At 34.6% G+C, this 23,005-nt stretch overlaps 1 protein-coding gene across 1 annotated transcript in view; it reads left to right on the top strand.

The window, feature by feature from the left end:
* Positions 1-1,462: 1,462 nt before the first annotated feature.
* Positions 1,463-23,005, top strand: part of FANCB (FA complementation group B) — a gene marked incomplete at both ends in the record, with an annotated part of 91,550 nt that continues 70,007 nt past the window's right edge. The window contains 8 exons of the mRNA XM_080718798.1: positions 1,463-2,389; positions 5,337-5,489; positions 6,449-6,547; positions 9,011-9,136; positions 11,025-11,188; positions 15,135-15,559; positions 15,677-15,914; positions 16,425-16,828. Coding sequence (XP_080574924.1) covers positions 1,463-2,389; positions 5,337-5,489; positions 6,449-6,547; positions 9,011-9,136; positions 11,025-11,188; positions 15,135-15,559; positions 15,677-15,914; positions 16,425-16,828 — 2,536 coding nt within the window. The remainder of the gene's footprint in view (positions 2,390-5,336; positions 5,490-6,448; positions 6,548-9,010; positions 9,137-11,024; positions 11,189-15,134; positions 15,560-15,676; positions 15,915-16,424; positions 16,829-23,005) is intronic.

The following is a 23,005-nucleotide window of genomic DNA, read 5'->3' as shown; positions in this document are numbered from 1 at the left end:
CAGAACACTGTGGTGGTTAACAATGTATAGTCTGAGCAGGTCATAGTGGTACCTTCCTGTAATCTCAGTACTTGGGAGCCTGAGATAGGAGGATCACAGGTTTGAGGCCAGCTTCAGCAATTTAGGAAAGCCTTCAGCAACTTAGTGAGACCGCATTTCAAAATAAAGTTGGGCTGTAGGTGTAACTCAGAATGTAGAATGTTCCTGGATTCAATTCCCAGTAATATATATATATATATATATATATATATATATATATATATATACACACACACACACACACACATTCTCCCTCTCCCTTTCCCTCTCCCTCTCCCTCTCCCTCTCTCTCTCCCTCTCCCTCTCCCTCTCTCCCTCTCCCAGTCTCTCCCTCTCTCCCCCCCTCCGTCATAGGTTCTGGAGTTAGAGGACCTCTTTTCCAAATCTAGTACCATTTCCAATTAGTATTATAACTGTGGATATATGCTACAACCTTGGAAAATGTTCTTACCTTCATTAAAACAAGACTTTCACATGTAAAAGATAGAATAAGAAGAATACTTATTTCAGGAGAATGACTGTAAGTAGTAAATGCAATAGTATATGTAGTATACTTGGCATATGCATATGTACCTACATATATGACGTTATATATAGTATGTGATGTGCATGAATGATTGATAATTCTGGTCATTATAATAAGTTGTATTACTCTCTACTTTGAATAAGAATAATGTTTCTCTACTTTGAATTTTTCCCTACATTGAACAAGAGCAGCGACTTCCTTAGGTCGTAAAATTTCAGTGTGCTTACAAAGTAAGATTTCTTGGTATTATTCCTATAGAGATTTTTAAGCCTTATTTTAGGATCTTTGATTTTTATTTCTGGAAGTTTATTTTTGTCATAGAACCTCTACAAGCTCTTGTCTCCAGGAAGCAGGTGTCTAAGTACCTGGGCTATGGGAGCAGTCTAATTCAGGAATCATCATATTTGGAGAGAGCCTGAGCTTCAAGACAAATAAATTGGCTAAGGCAAAACCAGAATAGAGTTGGTATGTTTGAACCACAAAGAGAGGTAGAATACTTAATTCCCTGAGCCAGAGAGAATATCCAAAGTATAACTACATATAGTTAACACATCCATGTGTCTTTTTGATTTAGTCATTTGCATTCTTAGCAAACATTTTTTAAGGCATGTATTGAAATAATATTGGGGGTATGTTTTTTTTCCCATGGGTGCCCAGTGCAGCCTTGTTCTAATCGTGTAAAAAGCTTAAAAGTGTTTACTTAATAAAATTTATATTTACCTATATTTACCTGTGTGATAGTCCTCTAACAGAAATATCTGTTTTCAAGTCTTCCTACTTCATGGCAAATTTTCTCATTTCTCTTTTAGGATTAAAAGTATCAATTGGAATCAATTTGTACTTGAAAATTGGATCAACACAAAGAGTTGATTTTGTGGAACACTTAGCAAACAAACAATGTCATCTAAAAAAGCAGTCTTGAGTTATAATGGAGAAGTCCTTATTTTTCAGTTGTCTAAAGAAAATTTTATAGATAAATGGCGTACAACAACCTCTGTATTACGTGTCAAAAGAATGGTATTTGACAGAGCAACAAGAACATTTGTTCTAAAGTCTTCTAGATTCGTTACCATGAATGAAGAACCCACTTCTTTAAAAATTTTATGCTGCAACTGTGTGTCAGATTTCAGAACTGGAATTAACCTTCCTTGCATTTTGATACAAAGAAATAAAAAGAATTACATTTTCAAATATTTTTTACTGTTTCTTCACAATGATAATAAATTGGAATGTAGATTGAATTTTAAACTAGGCTATGAGTTGAAAGATGACCTAAGAATTCTTAATGGCCCTCTAGTTTTATGGCGATACGTCAAAACATTCTTTTGTATCTCTTCCCGAACTGGCAAAGTTACTAGTGTGCCATTTAACTTTTCCTCTATTGAGTGGGCAGGTGATATTGGAGGTCTAGGTATAGTTTTATTGGGACTACCGGAGTGTTATTTATCTGAGGACAACTGTATCCAAAAGACTTCAGAATCTGATTATGCAGTTTGGTATACCAAATTTCGGGCATATTCTCTTGAAAGCCAAAAAGTAGTCAGTGATACATACATTATTCCTCCTGCTTATTGTGAGGTGATAACTTGTGTGCACATCTATAAAACTGAGATTTTCAACAACCAGTTAAAAACATCTCTCATTGCCCTTACTAAAAGAAATCAGCTGATTTCCTTCCAAAACGGGACTCCTAAAAGTGTGTGCCAGCTGCCATTTGGAGATCCTTGTGCAGTTCAACTTCTGGATTCATGTCAAGGAAACCTCTTTTTCATCGTGTCATTTAGGTCCAATGAGGCATGTGCTGTTCAGGAAAAGAACTTTGAGGTAAAGTATTTAATATTGTGATAATTCAGTTGGTCCTAGACATTTCAAGTATTCCCGTGCTTCATAAAGTTCATTCTGGAGTTTTGTTATCTGTGTTCATTTTTAGTGCCGCATTTAAATTCATGTATTACATTATTCTTTCTTTCTTAAAGTAATCTGAATACTACCTGCTAATGTTTTTTTTTTCTTTTCTTGCTCTGCTCTTTTAAGTTATGAAGCTTTTGAGTTTATACATATAAATATGTAACTGTAATGATTTCATATTTGTCTTTAATGTAGCTGTCTCTAATATTTATTAATGCTGTCATGTCAAAACTTAGTTTAAGGAAAGTACAGTACTTGAAATTGAGCATTTATACATAACAAAACAAGTAAGCATGATGAATTTAATAATTGAATGGAATATATTACAAGGAAAATTTTTCTAACTTAGAGTTCTGAGAGAGATTTACTTTTTGTGGTATTATGTAAGAGATTTTGGCTAGTAAAATGACTACCTTATTAAATAATAAGATGATGTCTTTGACAGCACTTTTGCCCCCAAACAGAAAACAACAGAAGCAATCTTCCTTTGGGTTAGCTATGAATCCATCCATTCTTACTTTAACTATCTCATTTCAAGGGGCAATTGAGGCAGATTACAAAGATAGGTTGAAAAACAAGCAAGCATAAATCTGAGTCAGTACTAAAAACCAAGGTTAGTGTATTCCCAGATCAGCCCTTTATAAAAGCTCCAGGTAGGTTTAATCTAGTGGTCGGACTTGAAATAGAGCTGAGTCTAGAGGAATACATAATTAGTTTTTCTCTTCCTAGGATTTCTCTCATGAGACATTGTCTCTGCAAGTTTCAACAAGAATCTGTTTAGCAGGCACTTCAAACATGAGGTCATTGTCAGGTATACCTGAGACATAGATATTGGTAGCTTGTCAGGAGAACAAGGTTAATATATCCTAGAGCTGTACTGGCTAGTATGGTAATCACTAACCAGATGTGATTATCCCATACTTAAAATGTGTCTGATCTAGCCAGGTATGGTGGCACACACTTGTAATCCCAGCATTTGGAAGGCTGAGACAGGAGGATTGGGGTTTGAAGACAGCCTCAACTACTACCTAGAGAAGCCTTTTGCAACTCAGTGAGACCTTGTTTCAAAATAAAAAATAAAAAATAGGGCTGGGGGTGTAGCTTGGAGGTAGAATGCCCCTGCGTTCCATTCCCAGTATCGCAAATAATAATAATAATAATAATAATAATAATAATAATAATGTGACTGATCTGAATTAAAATATATTATAAATGACAAGTACACATGAGACTTCAAATACTTAAAGTCAAATATTTCAATTTTTAGTTGTTTATATTGAATTCAAATTGCAGTATTTTGGGTGTTTGGGGTTAAATGCAGCCAGCCCTCTGTCTGAGGATTCTATATCCATGAATTTAGCCAACTACAAATTTTAAAGATTTGAAAAAAAAGTCTATAGTTAACACGTACACACTTTTTTCTTAAATTTATTTCCTAAATAGCTCAGTTAACCACAATTACATAGCGATTATATTGTGTTAGGTATTAAAAGTAATCTAGTTAAAAGTACACAGGAGAATATGGGTAGATTATATGCAAATACTATGCCATTTTAAATAAGGGTCTTGTCCATCTGTAGATTGGTATCTGCGGAGAGTATAGGAACCAGTCTTCCACTGATATTGAGGAACAACTACATATTAAAAGTAATTTCATCATTTCTCTTTGCTGTTATTGAGGATTTTAAAATTATATGTGTACCATGCATCTGTGGCTTACCTGTATTTGTACTAGATAGCACTGTTCTCAAGGTATAGATTATGAATGTATGCATGCGTGTATGCGTGCACAACTCTATCTTTGCATGCTGAGGACATTCGTATTACTAGTGTCTCTTTCCGTAGTTCATTATCCTCCATGATAATCACGAGTGGGTATATGAGTTTATAAATGAGCTGCCTTCCTGCACAACTGAAGAATTGCAGCTTTAGAAATTAGCCTTGTAGGAACAAGAAGAATATTTGCTTACATAGATTGAAGAGTGTTATGTATGTTTTTGTCGTAATATAAGCCACCCTCCTGTAACATCTACATCATGTATTTGTGCCCCTGGCGTATTAAGTGGGAATTTTAGCTTCTCTGCATCCGGGAGAATGAGGAGAACATCTTCAGGGTGTTATTTTTCCAAGGGATCACTATGGAGGCTTAGGCTTTATGGAATCTTAAGCAGTTATCTTCTATTTAAAACATGGTTTCTCCTGTTCTAGTATAAACTGGTCAGATCGTTTCATTAAGCTAGGATACTTTTAGGTATCACACAATTAGTGTCCTTCAGTTTCTTTTCCCCTGATAATAGCCAGCCTTCCCAACCAAGGTATAAGCTATTAAGTTCATCTTAATACTTGTAAGCGTTGAGAACTCTTTATGTGTGAACTAGTACCTCAAGGCTGTTACTTAATGCAGCTGAATTCCTTGGGTAATTGATCTGATCATAAATATATATTCACTAAAGATCACGGGAATGAGGGTCATCCTTAAATTAGTCATGCTAAAGGAAGAATCTGAGAATTTTACCCACGATAAATGTTAGGATTTTTTAAAGATTTAGTTAGGAGAAGCAGTAGAATTTATGAATAGTTATAATAACATTTTCATATAGAAATCAGGAATGTGACAGACCTTGGAAAAACATGAATAAAAATTAAACCTAATTATCTTGGTATTTACAATGTTGTTGTAATTCCTTATGATTTATGATCCATGTGTCTATTCTATTTTACTTTTCACATGACTCTTTTTTCATTTCTTGTTAGTAAGATTAAAGATAACAAATTACAGTCACATGACACAAAAGGAATAACTAGTTTATTTCCTATCTGATCTTTTCCTTATCTATTCCTCTTTTAATGCTGTGTCTCTCAGGTTGCTGCTAAGTGGGAAAATCTTACCTCCATACTGGTAGATGACTTTCTTGGAACTGGAACTGAACAAGTACTGCTCCTTTTTAAGAGCTCCTTGAACTCAAGTTGCCTGACTTCATTTAAAATAACAGATCTTGTCAAAATAAACTATTCAGTAAGTTCTCTTTACTTATTATATGCTACTTTTAGAGCCATATTAGGAAATTTAAGTACCTAGGAGATTTTGACTCACCTTCAAATATTTGTGACTTCATACCTAAATTTTTGAATTATAAAAATACATAGATTGACTCTTTCACATATATACATTTTATCTCCTCTTAATAAGTGCTATACAAATTGACTATGCTTCTTATTTAAATTTGGAATGAAGAATATTTGGTGGTCACTCACATGATTGTAATACTATAAATTAACTTTATTGTTACTTTGGAAAAATCATTTTATACCAATAAAACTGATTATACTGTATTAAGGAATAAAATCCTATAAAACTGCTTTTTGAAAGAAGTAACAGTTCAGCCAGGTACAGTGGAACATACCTATAATCCCTGTACTTGGGAGCCTGAGACAGGAAGATCACAGGTTCCTGGCCAGCCTCAGAAACTTAGTGAGGCTCTCCACAACTTAATGAAATCCTGTTTCAAAATAAAAAATGAAATAGGGTTGGTGGTATAGCTTGAAAGTAGAATACCCCTGAGTTCAATTCCCAGTCTCACCAAAAAGAGATGGAGATTTTTGAGATATTGAACATAAGAGGAATTATACTCATGAAGTTTCAGATATGTGGAAAAATCTCTCCAATCCTTGTTTATATTCATTTGTAAAATGAAGACAATTTTTATTTTTTCTAGTTAAGGAGTTTTAGGACTTTATAAAAGGAAGAGCTGATACTCTGTAAAGCGGTATATAAATCTTAGATAATAATTATAATGCCATAAGAATTTTTTTAGTTACAAGAAGATGATGGGAAAAATACATAATTTATCTTTCATAAAATAGTAGGTAACAGAACTGCCCTTTGACTAAATAAACGTTAATTGCATCTTTTTAATCTTAAAATGTTCGGTTTATTTCAAAATTTAATTTTAGGTTACTTTTTAATTTTTTAAGAGTGAACCACTGGATTTGCATCGTAAACAAGGTGATGTATTTGAAGACGAAATAAATAACAGTGACTTGGTGGTTCCGCCTCTGGAAAGAAGATTGCAAGTTAGTGTCTGTATTTTGTAATAATGAAATCGGTAGAGATACTTTTATATATGCGTATAACATAATTTGAACTATTTCTTTTATTAGTTCTTCCTTTCCCCCTCCTTTCCCTTTCCCTTTCCCCTATTCTATTAATCTTTCTACTTAATTATCTAATGTCTTTTTTCTTTCCGATTTTCTCTGTCATTTCTACATATGAGGAAAAACATGACCATTGACTTTCTGAGACTGGCTGAATTTATATGGCATACTATTTTATAGTTGCGTTCATTTTCCTACAAACAACATGATTTTATTTTTCTTTATGAGTAAAATTCCATTGAGCATATAAACCACATTTTCTTTATTCGTTTATTTGTTGACAGGTACTTGGGTTGGTTCCATAATTTGGCTATTGTGAATTATACTGCTGTATACATGACTATGCATATATTGCTACAGTATTATGATTTTAATTCTCTTCTAAACATACCAAGTAATGATATGGCCAAATAATATGGTGGTTCACTCCAGTTAGAATGGCAATCATAAAAAAAGAATGGCAATCATCAAGGATATTTTTGCTTTTTGATTAATGCTGTGAAAATTAATAGAGAACAGTGAAAGAAAGGTACTTAAGTTATAAGCAATTCTTTGCTTAGGGAGAAATAGTATTTTGAAGGATCTTTACATTTTGTGCAACCTGTGGAAATACTATTATGGTCTCATTGCAAATATATCATCTAAAAATGACAACATTTTATAGTAAGATTGGTGAAATTTAATAAACCTCATAAGAGAAAATATAAGAAGCTCACTTTTGAAAATGCATTCTTTCAGGTGTATGGAATCAGAATACCATAGTATCTCTTAGAGGGACGGTGAATATAAAAAATCATAGTATGTTTCAAACATAAACAGTGTGCTCTCATGTTTTCATAAAAATTCCCTAAACAGTTTTTAGTACTAATGTACCAGTTTTATATACACATCCCCTTTAAAATTATTGAGACTATGCAACAAATTATTAAAAAGAAACTAACCAATATCTTTGATTCCACTACTAAGAAATAACCAGTTTTAACACTTGCAGATTTTTATAAATTTGTGCAAAGTCACGTAGAAATGTGATTATAAGGTGAATGTTCTTTTATAACCTTTTCTGATTATAAAATATTGAAATGTATAAGAAAATTCAAAGGATATAGTGACTCTCTCTGTACTCTTCATGCAGATTCTGCCAATGATACTTTTGTACTTTTTAAATTTTTTTTCCAGCTTTCTTAGAGAAGTTTATTAATGCCTAATAAAACTCAGGGCAATGATCGCAGTCTCTGATTTTAATTCCAGGTTTGGGAAAGTGTGGGGCATTACTTTAATGCTCATGAAAACAGGCACATGTAAATTAGCAACTGTTTGCAAGGAGTTAACACAGTCAGAAGGTTTTTTCCCTGGTTTTCTAGAGGATACGATAATATACTAACCTTTTAGAATTGTGCAACTAAGAGGACATGAGAAACCTCTCCCCAGGGGCCGGGATCTATTTCTCTTTTTTAGTTTTTTGAGATGAAGTCTTGCTGTTCTGTGCGGGTTCTCTTTGAACTCTTGAGTTCAAGCCTCAGATTCCTGAATAGTTGAGACTACAGGTGGATGCTACTGCGCCTGGCTCTTTTGTTACTTTTCAAAATCACATTTACCTCATCTGTTTGTATATATGTATGTATATGTGCATGCATGTGCATATCTACAGAACCATGTGAAAATTGCAAATGTTTTAATACTTCACTTCTAATTAGTTCAGCAAGAATTTCCTAAAAATAAAGACATTCTCCTACATAACCACAATACCATTATCACAAACAGAAAATTAATAAAGTTCCCTTAATCTTATTTATTTAGTTCTTATTTAAATGTGTTCACTTATTGTAAACATTTTTTTTTTGAGGTACTGGGGATGGAACCCAGGGACATTCTACCTCTGAGCTACATCCTCAGCCCTATTTTTTATTCTTTATTTTGAAAAAGGGTCTCACTAAGTTGCGGAGGGCCTCATTAAGTAGCTGAGGCTAGCCTTGAACTGTGAACCTCCTGTCTCAGCTTCCTGAATGCTGGGATTACAAGTGTGTGCCACCACATCCAGCGTAAACATGGTTTTTGCAACAAGAGTGTTGGTAGGTTTTGATTCTTTTTCATATTGATTCCTAGTTACTTAAGTCAGTAATGAAATGAATGTTCTCTCAGTTTGATACATAAAGTCTATATTATAGTTATTTGCTATATTTTTCCTTTGAAAGAAAAATCACTTTTTAAAATTGGAAACTTAACATCTATAAATAAAATAATTTTGCTTTGAGAATTTTTAAATTTTCTATAGTAAAAATGAACTGAAAAGCATATTTGGAGAAAATACTTTCTGAATTAATGGTATGTCTAGTTTCATCTGAAATTATGTCTCTGCCAACTGCTTTTCTTTCTCCTTTACAGGTTGGTTTGGCTTTTGTTGGGGAATTAAAGCAGAGTCTCTTGCTTAAGGAAAAAATTATTTCAAAATCTTGTAACGCTCTACTAAGTTTGTTTCAAGGGAATGATCATAGTACATCAAGTGCTGAGGTAAAATTAATCATGTGACAATTTTATTATTTTATAAATAAAAAATCTACAAGCTGTTGTAGAGTTATTTGAATTGGAATTTTGGAATATACTAGAACATGTTGCTCAGTGGATAAAGAAGAAAAGTGGCAGGGGTGATATGGTAGACTTTCAATTATTAACCTTTTTTTATTTGTATGGTTTGCATAGGAATTCCTCCTGAGTATATCATATATTTCCTGAATTCATAAATGGAATATATTGACCATTATTTAACATCTGTTGGTAGTGATGTAATTTCATTATTACTAGGATGTTTGTTATTGTATTCAGTTGCATTGTTTGTTTCTAAGGATATCTATTGCTCTAGTAAATGCTCCTTAATTGCTCTATTTTCTCACTCCTATCTGCGTTTTATAATTTTAGTCTTTTTTCCTGTCGCTGATCATTATAAGAATGTCTTCAGGGAATTTGTAGTTACTAAGAAATGTAGAAATTAAAATGCAGTACAGTTAGGTAAAAGCAAAAACTGTTCAAACTTGATAAAAATGGTATTCATCTTTTTTAATTAAAAAGACCCTCATAGCGATATTACAGATAAATTACGAAAAGGTGAACACAGAAACTTAACGTTTCATTTTATTCTCTCAAGTCACTTAGTTTCTAGCTCTGACTTCCTCTAAATTGACCATTCCTACCATGGTCTTTTGCTTGTATCTACATTTTAGTCTTCGCATTATGAGGGATTTGGTCCAAAATACGATCCTTTTAATATAAAAGAATGAAAAAAACACATCATGTTACATTTCTGTATTTTCTAATTTTCTGGAAGAACTCAGAAAAGTCATTGTTAAAATTAAATCTCCTCATTCCCTTTCCCACCTCACTTTGGTGATTTTGCTAGTATTAGAAAGGAGAGAGAATATTTAGAAACGAATATATTGAGGTCACCATGTGTAAGACTCCATTTGGGGCCCTTTACATAGCTAATTTTTAAAGCAAGCCTGGTCAAGTGTAACAATTTTCTCTGTGTCAGATCTCACAGCCACTGGTAGAAATGTCAAATTCCTAGGAACATGTTGGGCCACTATGGTGTTGAAAGTGCTGATATCTTTTTCAGTAGTTACCACACAGACACTATAGAGTGAAGATTAGAGGACAGGCTTTGTAACCAGTTGGCTTTGCTTCATACCCAGCTCTGCCACTTGCTAGCTGTGTTACCTCACTCAAAATATGAAACCTCCCTAATGCCTCATTTTCCTTATCTGTAAAATGTAGATAATCCAACTGATTTAGGATATTAGGATTATTGTGAAAATTAAATGAACTGATAGATGAATGGAGTTTAGAACGTGCCCAAGAGGAAGTGAGAACTCAGTAAATACTGTATATTACTATTGTTACCTCTGCTGCTACTACTACTGCTATTTCTACTGTTATTATAATTCGTTAGGTATGTGAAAATTGCTGAATATGGCCTGAACTTTAAAGAAATAAAATTTTGGGGGATAATCTCTATGCAGTCCAATGATAAGTTTAATTGGTTTTATTAATAAAAAGTTTGTATTTATCAGCTTAGTTAAAGTCACTGATAAAATAAAAATTGGGTTGTTTTCAGTGTACATGGAATACATTTTATCAAATTATTTTTCAAAGTGGACTCCAAGTTCACATCCCAGTTGCCTCCTTGTTGGGCAACTCTTTTCTAGACATGCCATGCTTTGTAATATGAGTAATCATATATGTTTAATAAATTTTATTTTAGTAAGTTACACTAATCCATAATATCTTATGGTTCATTTTTAAATATTTAGGCCATAAGGCCTGAACAAAGGCTGATATCCATTATTTTAATTTCATTATATTTGGTACATTTTTTATAACGGGCTATTTAAATGTTTTTCATAAGGAATATCTTGTTCCTTTTTGTGGTGATGAAGAACATTGTGTTCATGCCTCTGATGACAAGTTACCAGTCAATTTTCAAGATTCAAAACAGCAAGTAGAGAAGGTATGGTATCGTGTCATGGACGATAACTTAATCGTTGGAGTGAAAACCACATCTTTGAAGCCGTAAGTAAATTGGAACATGATTACAGTATACTGACACTCTAGACAGTGCTGTTTCCAGAAATTAATGCAAGCCACATCTGCAATTTTTTTTCCAGTAGCAGGGATGGAACCCAGGGGTGTTCTACCTCTGGGCTACATCCCCAGCCCTAGTTTTTAGTCTTTTGTTATTTGGAATTGAAACAATATACACTTGGCCCTTTTTATTTATTTTTTAATTTTAAAACAGTATTCCTAAGTTACCATGCACTGCCCTAAAAACCTGGGGCTAAGCCTCCCAAGTAATGGGGCTACACATATGCACCAATGCATTGGGCTCACATGTGCAATTTTAAATATTCTAGTAGTGATATTAAAAGTACAAATAGAAGCAAGTGAAATTAATTTAATGATCTCTTTTATTTGACTCAGTATAACAACTCAATGTATCTATGTATAACCAATATAACATTATTATTGGTAGACTTTATTTTTTTTTTGTGGTACTGGATATGGAACCCAGGGGCATTCTACTTCTGAGCTCCACCCCTACCCCTGTTTTTTATTTTTTATTTTGAAACAGGGTCTCACTGAGTTGCAAAGAGCCTCATTGAGTAGCTGAGGCTAACCACAAACCGTGATCCTCCTGTTTCAGCCTTCCAAATGCTGGGATTAAAAGCATGTGCCACCACACCCAGCTCTTAGATTTATTTTTATATCAAGTTTTTAATTTTTCATTTATTTATTTATTTATTTATTTATTTATTTATTTAGTGGCACTGGGGGTGGAACCCAGGGGCATTTGACCTCTGAGCCACACCCCCTGCTCTATTTTTTATTCTCTTTTTGAAACCAGGTCTCACTGAGTTGCAGAGGGCCTCACTAAGTAGCTGAGGCTGTTCACGAACCACGATCCTCCTGTCTCAGCCTCCTGAATGCTGGGATGACAAGTGCGCCACCACGCCCGGCTTCTAATTTTATTTATTGTTAAATGAACTTTGCTGATATTTTTCTGGTCATTTATCCACATCACTAAAGTCATCACATTTATTCCCATCAGTTCCTAAGATAGTCACCAGTATTTATCCATTATATTGTAAATAATTTTTGTCAATCTATTTTCATTCCAAATCTTGTGTTTCCTCTTGATTAATTTTGCCACAAATTTATTTATTTTCTTAGTCTCTTCAAATAATTTTAGGTTAATCCTCAATTGGACATTTCCTGCTTTAGTAATTTCTTATATATTATTATTTTCTTCTAGTTTCATCTCTTATTATCTTTTCTGTTTCAACATAATATGAGTAGAGATAGATGTCATTTTTATTCTATAAGTGGTTGAAATTCCTGGCTCTGAGAAGTGATTGTTTTTTTGTTTTTTTGTTTTTTGTCAACTCAAGTAATTCTTAATGATGCTTTCTGGTTTTCTCCAGTGTATCTCCTTTTAGAACTCTTCTTAATCCAGGAAGTCCTGTTAGTCCTGCTCATTCTCTGCTTGATGCCTCTGAAACTTTTTTAATGTTTTCCGCTCATCTCTCTGTGTGACTCCTAAGTAGTTTCTTCTGATCTCCATTCTGTTCACCAATTTTATCTTCATTTTCTCTATTCATCTGTTTTATCTAGTCAATGAGTTTCCTATTTTTGTTATTATTTGCATTTATCTTAAGTTTCATTCACTTTTCTTCAGATCTCCCTGGTCATTTTTTTATTGTATACTTGTCTTCTATTTCTATAATACGGTAGACAGGATTTTTGTTTGGGAGTTACTGGAGATTGAACCTAGAGGCATTTTACCTCTGAGCTCTACCTCCAGCCCTATTTTAATTTTTGTTTAGAAACAGGGTCTAAGTTGCTGAGAGTCTCACTCTGTTGCTGAGGTGGGCTTAAAATCTGTGATCCTCCTGTCTCAGCCTCCCAAGTATTAAGATTACAGGCATATGCCACCATGTCTGGCCTTAAACAGTATTACTTCTAACATGTTTTTGTACATAGACAATTTAGAATATACCAAGAGAACAACATGGTGAATCTCATCTTCCCATAATTGAGCTCCAGTATTTCTCAACTCATAGCTAATCTTATTTCAGATGTACCTCTATTTATTCTTCATCCTCACCCCAGATTATTTTGAAGCAATAAAAAATATACTATTTCACCTGTAACTATTCCAGTGTATGTATCTGAAAAATAAGAACTTAACCATGTGTGTAATCACCTCCTCAGAAATAAACAGTAATTCTCCTGGTAAATATTAAAATTTCCCCACTTATCTCAATTTCAAAAGATTTTTCTTCAAATCACGAGTCAAATCAAGTCCATAATTCATATTTGATGGATATCTCCAAGTCTCTCATAAAACTCTATGTGCTCCTTTCCGTTTGAGTGTCTGTGTGTGGGTATCTCACTTGCATAGTTTGAGGAAACCAAGCAGCTTCCCTTGTGAAGTTCTATAACCTAGATTTTGCTGATTTCATCCTGTCGCATTGCTCCATATGTTTCTCTGTCTCCTGTGTTTCCTTTAAAGTGATAGATCTAGAGACTGGAACAGATTGATGTTTGGATTTTCGTTGACAGAATACTTAATAGGGGATGTTGCTTTCTTCCATCAAGAGGCATATATAAAATCTGATCCTTTTTATTTTTGATATTTATAGCTATTGATGATCATTGCCTATTTCTATTGTTTTATTAGGATTTGTAGGATGATGGTTTTCTGATTCTATCATGGCTTTATTCAGCAGCTAGAATACTTCTATAAGGAGAAATGTCTTCAGTTATATAGTTATACCATCAAATAAAGTTTATAATTTAAAAACAGTTGATAAAACGGTGTTCATTTTCGTCTGTGTGCATTGTTGTTTCTAGGCCTTTTTAGTTGGCAGAGGGAGGAGGTTGTTTAGTTGGTTGTGGTTATGTTTCTATAGTGAAAAATCCCAGCATGAATCCATGTAGATATTTCTGATTCAGACTAAGGACTTCAAGATCTTTGCTTTTCTCCGCCAAAAATCTTGAATTTGTATTTCCTTTATTTCTTGTGGGAAATCTCAATTCTCAGTTGCACCCACCTAATCACTCATTTTTTTTTATTCCACAATCTCTGCAATATTCACAGAATAACACCACCTTTAATAAGATTGTTATATAATTTGTCAAAATTCTTTTTTAACTTTTCATATAGCACACTAGATAAGCAGCAAAATTCCTGTGTATTAAAAGCATCTCTGTAACCATTTCACCATCCTAGCCTGTTGTGCTTAGTCGTGTTAGCAGTGTTGGAATATACTAAAATCCGCCAATATCATCTTTGTAAATTGTTAGAAATGTAAATCTGGATCCCAGTTACTTGGGAGGCTGAGACAGGAGGATCACAGATTCAAGGCCAGCCTTAACTACTTAGTGAGGCCCCCCACAACTTTGTGAGACCCTATTTCAAAATAAAGAATAAAAAATAGGGCTGGCAGTAGAGCTCAGAGGCAGAACATCCCTGAGTTCAATCCCTAATACCACACAAAAACAGAGAAATGTAAATCTGAAAAGAATGCCTGAGGGATGGGCAGCTTTCCGTATTTAAAGCAGATTCTATTCTGAGCTATGTAAGGGACTATAAAGCACATTTTTACTTAGGAGATATTGGCATGGTAAATTATTACCAAAGTAAACTGTTAACAATGAGTACTTTATTATTTAAAAAACCCTACTTCAAAAATAAAATCCAGGCATTATTTCTTCATTTTTTATCTTCAAATTTATTTTCCAGTAGCCTAGCATATTTCTAATACCTTTGCCTGCCTATTTTCATAGAAGTGTTATTACAGGACCTTTAAGAAATTGCTTGACTTTTACTTTTGCTTCTGATAGAGTTTACATTTGAAAAGATAGAATGAAACTCTTTTGTCATTTGGTACTTAATCATCCATTTGATTCACAAAAATAAGCTTTTAGCATTAACCAAACTATTTTTTTTTTACAGGTACCTGAATGTCGTGACTTTATCACTATTGCTGGATGAATCCTTCAGCTCCAGCAAGCCGCTTATTAAGTGTCAAAATAGGGTGATTAATTTGAGTATAGGTCCTTTTCCACACTCCATGCCACCGGAAATAAGAGCAGAGGCAAAAAGGGTCAAGTTGACCCCTGAGAGTGAGGAGGGAGGAAGCTTTGTTTACGAACATCCACTGGAGAACACGTATGTCCATATAATAACCGCTGTAACACCTCTCTCACCACTTTCCGCACTCAGTAATTTTTGTTGTACTGTGCTGCTACAAATTGGGGAGAAAGAAAATGATAACTATTCTCAACTTCATTATATTCCTTGCGGCAGACTGATTTTTAGTTTAGAAGATCTTTCAAGTGGGAAATACTTATCTACATTTTCAAAGAAGAAAACAATAGGTAATTTGGGTCGGTACTTTTTAGTCTTATACCTAACTGAATCAGAAAATTTTACACCTGTTTATTTGGTGATGAACAGAGTTTAATGATAGATCACGTGTTCTATGTGTCCTGTAGAATGCACGGAAGATCTCTTTGCGCTTCTGGCAGTGTTGCACAGATCTTGTATTCAAGTCACGTCCCCTGGCAGTTCCCTGAATTCAGTGAAGCTGTGGCTCTTAGAACACATGAAATGTGAAGTAATCAAAGACTTTCCAGAAATGTGCTTTTGTAAAAGGCTCAGCCATTTTTACGGGACGTTCTTCAACTGGAAACAAAGAACACCATCTGAAGGAATTTTAACCATCTATTCCAGGTAACGCCACATCAAATTGGAGTCAGTCCAAAGAAGGGAGCGGGTGTGAGTGTGGTAAATGGTATGGCACAGCAGTGATCCCCATGCAGTCATCTGTGCTATGACTAAACAGGTAAAAACAATTGCCTGGTCTAGAGTAAATGGACAGGTATAGCCTCCGTTAGAAACTGAAGATCTATGCATTATTTTATGTTTGTTATTTGTCTTTTTTTTAGTGGCTGGGCATTATTTTAGGATTTCCTTTTACTCTTTTGAGTGAATTAAAAATATAACTACTGACCTTATTACTCAGTAAGATAAATTAGGAAGCAACATGATGAACTGAATTGGTATAATATATGTATATTTGATCGCTACAGTCTGAATTTTATCAATGATTGCATGCATTTGGGGTTCAGTTCAGCATTTTAGTGTTTATAAATGAATAGTAATTGGTTACTACAGTATGTCCAATGTGACTTCTTTGTGCTGTCCCAGTCTTGTAACATTATGTTTGTTTTTCTATTTTAGGAATCAAACAATTTTGTTCCAGTGCCTTCATAATCTCATCAGAGTTCTCCCTAAAAATTGTGTCTTCAGAAACCTAAAGTTAGAAAATGAGAATTTCCTAATTGATCGTCTGGCATTCACTTTGGAGAAGGAACTAGTTATACTTGGTTCTTTTTCTTCTTCTGCCTTAGCTAAGGCTGAAAGCAACTTGGTGCAGAGGTATGAAGGGAGTGAAGGAAAGAGTAGTGTCATGGCTGCTTCGTCAGACAGAGAGCAAACAGTCCATCTGTGCAGAAAAGAAGCTCAGCAAGAAAAGAAAATGTGGGGGATGGACCTAAAAGTGAGTGGTACTCTTCATAGAGACATGACTTTGAAATTAGCTGAGATCCAGCTGAAATCAGATTTCATTACACAGAAACTGACCGGTTTCTGATGAAAGTGTCAGTCTGCTTATATTTTAAAATGCATTTTCATTGCCATAAAGTTGGAGTTCCACTTTATATATGCTTCCATTGTAAAAATAAGATTGAGGCTTATTGTAGTAGAACCTTTCATTTCGATACTGCACAAAATAGTAGTCTTTATGGGGCAGTGGTTCTCAAGTGGGGCCATTTTGCCTCCCTCTGTTCCCACCTCCCACTGCAAGGAACATAACATCTGTCTGGTGACATTTTGATTGCCAGAAGTTGTGGGTTAACATAATACAGGGACAGTCATAAAATGCAAGACAAGAAACTAATAACCTCTATTAGTGACAATGTGAGTATTACTGACATTGTGGGCTGGGTAATTCTTTTGTGTTTGGGGCTGCTCTGTATATAGTACAAGGTTTAGCATCATCTGGCCTCCTTTCCCTTCTAGTGGTAGGTACCAGGTACTTTGGTATGGGAAGCACCCACAACAAAGAATTATCTAGCCCAAAATGTCAATAAGGCAAAGATTAAAAATTTCTGTCTTAAACTGGATGTGGTGACACATGCTTGTAATCCCAATACTTGGGAGGCTGAGACAGGATGTGGACATCCACAGCTACTTAGTGAGAATTTCCACAACTGAGTGAGACCCTGTTTTAAAAATACAGAATAAAAAACAGGGAAGGGGGTGTAACTTAGAGGTAGAATGCCCCTGGGTTCTATCTCCAGTACTTCAAAAAAATAAAAAATTAAATAAGTAAAATTAAAAATCATGTCTTAAATTCATCATTTAAGTGATAACAAATGAATAGTATTTTGATCTATAGAAATGATGTAACAGTATTTTGATCTAAATTTTTTAAAAACAATCCTTTGCTTATATTCTGATTAGTAAAAAAAAAAAAAAAAGTATGTAAGCCTAGCATGGTCGCACATGCTTGTAATCCCCGCGCTTGGGAGGCTGAGACAGGAAGATCACACAGGTTCAAAGCCAGCCTCAGCTACTTAGTGAGGCTCTCAGCAACTTAGTGAGACCCTGTTTCCAAATAAAGTATAAAATGGGTCTGGAAAGCCTCTGGGTTCCACCCCCAAGTACCACCCCCAAAAAAGTATGTAAAACCAGTATCAGTTTAGATAAATTAAGCAAGGTTGTCAGATTCCATAAGTTTCTGTAAATATTAAGTGCCTTTGGAAGTTAAATGGCAGAAGGTTTGAATGAGCCCAGTTCTTGAAACCATGGTTAAATTTTATTAGAGAACTGCTCTGAAATCATGTATGTCTATAAGAATGTGAACATTTTAGGGCTTTTTTTCCCTGAAAGGCACCTATTTTTCAAAAGGCTAAGTATACCTCACAAACCACTATTAAAAATAAAATCGAAAATGCTTTTAAGCCATCTGAAATTCCAACTCTAGGCAAAGCTAATATAAAATTCTAACTAAAATAAAGACTGTGGTGCTCCCTAGGGACTAAGAAATTTAAGAATAAGTGAAAAGTCACTTCAGTAAAGAAGTGGTTTATGAGGAATCTAGTGAGAGACATTTCAAAGGAATAAAAATTCAACCTAGTCTCCTCTTTTGAAAAAGAATTCTAGACTTAAAAATAATGTCAGGAGTAGGAAAAAGACAAAAAGAAATGTTCCCGATCCTTTTTATTCTAAAATCCTTAAGTGAGATGGAAGTTTCCATCTCAATTTAAAGAAAGATGACTGTAGAAAGTAGGATCTCATGCTTGCAGCTATAAAGTACTAATACTCATCCCATTGCCTTCGAGATGCTAATATCTAATGATCTAGTGACATGAATGGGTTTTTAGAAAATGCGGTTTGTTTCTTGCCTTGATTTTTATGGCTGTCCATGTAATAGGTTATCTCTTTTTCTGGTAACCTCTTGCCAATTGAGATAGAAACTACAACTTTATTTTCATGAAATGTCAATGGAAAACATTTCAGACTTTTTGCAAATTGAAATGGAATAAATTCTGGATTAATTGTGCAAATCTGGAAATAGTATGTGTTCATGTGTTATGTTTTGAAACTACCCATAACACATTCTAAAAGAACAACCAAGTATAAAATATAGTAAATTCAGTTTTAAACGGAGGCAATCAAAAGACTAAACAGAATTTAATTGTAATAGTTTATCTGTGGGTAAGCTAAGATACTAAAAATAGCATGTTACTCATTTTATATTTATAAATACAACTAAAAGTATTAATCTATATATGGCAAATAACTCCTTTACAAATGAATTTTGTACTCTTGATATGCTTTTTCTATACTATAAACTAGTAAATCCTGAGTTTGAGAAATTGATACTCTTGCCCCTTTCATGATTCAGTTTCATGTTTATATCTGCAATCAAATTGTATTGACCACTTCCCTGATCACAGAGTTGATGTTCCCCTCAAAAACAGTTCTTCCAAATCCATAGCACTGAAACACAAACAATTTTTGTTTGGGAACAGAGCATTCCAGTTTTTGAAAAATGATAACTATCTGTTGGACTCTGACCCCTTAACTAAGGAATGCATTCAGTTTATATGTGATACTATTCAGTTCAGTGACCAGGCATAGGAAAGGGATAAGAAATGCACCATTTAGTTTATTGATTGTCAGGTTTATTCCAAAGAGTAATTTTGAAATACCCCCAATACACAAACACACATTCATATGCTTATCCATACATATATATGGTTAATTCTTCACAACAACCAGTGAGGTATAGTTGCTAGTATTGTCCTCAACATAATCAAATGCTAAGCCAAATTAAGGGAATGCACAAAAACTCCTGTATGCTCTACACTTGTTACAAATTATTTCAAAAACAGCAGGTTCTATAAAAACTCTAATAACATACAAGTGAATCTTTTATTGTCCTGATAGCATCTTTTTATACACTTAGAATCAACTAAGTTTCTTTCCCAGTTTCAGAAAAGATGTAACTAGTATACATCTCTACCTCCTATTCCCCCCCAAAATAAAAAAAATGAACTGTCTAGGCTAGAAACCTGAATAAAACTTTCCTTTCTTCTTTCCTCCCTTTCCCTCTCCTCTTTTCCTTTTTTCCTTTTCTTTGCTCCTTCCGACCTTGACAATAACAGATATTAAGAGGAATTCTTTTTTATTATTCTTTTTTTTTTGCGGGTCTGGGGATGGAACCCAGAGGCTTTTGACCTCCGAGTTACACCCCCTGCCCAATTTTTTATTATTTTGAAACAGGGTCTCACCGAGTTGCAAAGGGCCTCACTAAGTAGCTGAGGCTGTTCACGAACCACGATCCTCCAGTCTTAGCCTCCCAAATGCTGGGAAGATAAGCATGCGCCACCACGCCTGGCTTTATTATTCTTTACATTGAAAAAAATTGCTTTCCGCTCTCAGAATTTGATGGTGCATGCTCTTTCTTAAGTAACCTCATCTACAGAACATTAAGCTTTTGCTTCTAAAGATTCTGGAGACCGTATGTAGTACAATGGAAAGATTACTAACACATTAACTATACACTTCAATAGACTCTTCAAGGTTTTTCCATATTCCATTTTTGAATCATCTGTGTGTGTTTCTTGAATTGCTTTATATCTCAACAAGATAGCTCTAGCCTATAAAAACCCTATAGTTATGAGTGTTCTTGCAATACTAATAGGCCGGTCACTTTGGAGGCCCTTATTTCATGAATGGCGTCAACTTGCCATTTTTACTTAGTTGGATACCAGGTCCTATTCAGGTGCTGAACTTTCATAAGGGCAGTAAATCAACCACAGCACTTTTACTGTTTACATTTTTTTCTGTAACAAACTTAATGAGCAGCTGTGTTGGACCTAAGTACCTGTGTGTGTAACTGTGTCAGTATCATGACCCTGAGTTCAGCTAGGAAGTTTCTTTACCATCCTCAACTTCCATTTTAATTGTCCATTTCCCCAGAGCAGCAGCCATGTAGGCCAAAGTCTAAGTAGTGTTATGGCCAGTAAAGAACACCATTAGTGATGGGTCAAAGCATTTAGCTCTAGATACCAGGTCAGTCAGGTGTTACAAGTATGGTATGCTTTATCAATGGCCTCTTCCACAACCATTTCTTCCCTTTTTTTGTACCAGAACTCTTGTTTTGTTCAGGAAACTCCTGTTTCCACGGTTCGTGTGATTTGGGAGGTGACCCATCCCCAGTTCTAGAGGTTAGTTCAGGCATTGCAAAACCTTCCCATGGCAACCATTTCTGATCTTGGGCCCAAACAAGAGTACCCTATTGGGCTTAATTGGACTAAGGATAAGGACTTGGTTCTTTTCAAGGAAGAGACACCATTCAAAAGTAAGTGGTCCTAATTTAATAAGTTGAGGGCTATCTTATAATCTCCAGGAAATTAGGCCTTAGAATGAATTTGACTCTGGGTCATCACATTTTTATTGTTGTGCCCCTGAATCAAGCCTAATTCCTACTTTTTCCCTGGGCTGCTGGTTGCTGCAGAAAAAAAGTTTTTATAAGAGAAATCAATGTTTTTGTTCTCTAATATTCAAATTGTGTCTAACTACTAGGAATGGGAAAAGAAATCTTAGAGAATAAAGTACATGAAGTCCAAAGACAGAAACATTTTACTACAGAAACAGGATGCTCTTATATTAAAAAAAAAAGTATTTTAGAACCACTGACCCTCCATCCCCATGCATACCCTTATTTCTGAGCAGAGGCTCGTTTTTTTCCCTTTTTTCCCCCCAGTTTTATTCATTTTATAATTCAAATTACTACACACTTGATATCAGTATATACCTGAAATAAAAGTTCTAATTTTTTAAAATGTGTCTTCCCTATTCCTTATCTTCTCTCTGTTATTACACTAGGCCAGTTTTCTTTTTATGCCTTCTTCATTGGGGTAGAGGCATAAGTCAGGTTATTTAACCTATTTCTGAATATTTTCTGTTTTAGGACATAAAATTATAAGTACCATATCTGTCTGATATGTTTATTAGCTATCTGAAGGATTCCTATTTTCAGTTCTCATTTCTTCTGCCAACTGTTCTCATGTTCTCAGCTATATCCTCTCCAGGCTGAAGAAGAAATCTTTATCAGTTTTTATTGTTCTAGGAGTCTTTGTGCTAGAGAAGACTGATTTGATGTCACAGGACTATCTGGGAACTAGAGTATTACTGCTATATCAAAAAGATATATAGTATTATTAATTTAGAGCTTTTCAAAGATCATAGATCTATACTAAAGAATGAAGTTAAATAACCCTTTCTAATTTCTTCCTAACCTTGTCATAAAAACGAGGTGATAATTTTTACTGGGATTTTTTGTGTGAACCTGATGGATGACTAATTGGTTTTATCAAAGGCAATAATGAAATCCCTTTTTAAGTTATCAAACAGGAAATTAATATATTCCAGTACTTAAAAGATTATGATAAAAACAGTAAAAACATCAATGTGGGGGGGGAGTAGGGTTTGAAAGAAGCCAAGTTTGAGTGGGTTATAGTTGCCAAAGTCTTCAGAAAGACTAAATATTCATTACATGAGTTGGGCCCAGGAAGAGTAGGTGGTGCTTGGCATGCTGTTTGGTCTGGTGTTGCGTGGAGCCAGTGACACTGGGAAGGGGAAGGAATTAGCAAGGGAATACAAGTATTGAGAAAAAAAATATCCATAAGATTTAGGAAAAGAGTTGAAGAAAAATGTAACCTACAGGCCGGGCATGGTGGCTCACGCTTGTAATCCCCGCACTTGGGAGGCGGAGACAGGAGGATCGCGCTGGTTTGAAGCCAGCTGCGCGCGCTGGCTTAGGAGACCCTGTTTCCAAATAAAATGTAAAAATAGGTCTGGGAGTGTAGCCCGGAGGTAGAAGGGCTTCCAGGAACCCCAGTACCACCAAAAAAAAAAAAAAAAAACGTAACCTACATTTGTAGACCATTTTTCCATGATGTGACATATTATGGAAGAATATTTATAGTCAACATGTATTGATTATTATGTGGCAGACCTTTCCTAAATGCCTTTGCCCATATGATTTTTACAACTCTGTAAAACTGTACCTACCAGGATAGTTGTGTGTACCTATAGTCATGTGTGCCTATGCAAATTTACATTTAAATTAGATGCAATAGAACACAAATTTAAACTTTACTTACTTTGTCTAGCCACATTTTACTGGTCATTGCAGAGTACATTTCCATCACTACAGAAAGTTCTATTAGACAATGGTGCTCTAA

Source organism: Muscardinus avellanarius (assembly GCF_963383645.1).
Source record: "Muscardinus avellanarius genome assembly, chromosome: X".
NCBI classification, from domain to species: Eukaryota; Metazoa; Chordata; class Mammalia; order Rodentia; family Gliridae; genus Muscardinus; species Muscardinus avellanarius.
Note: the sequence above shows the minus strand (reverse complement) of the source record. Positions and strands in the feature narration are given on the sequence as shown.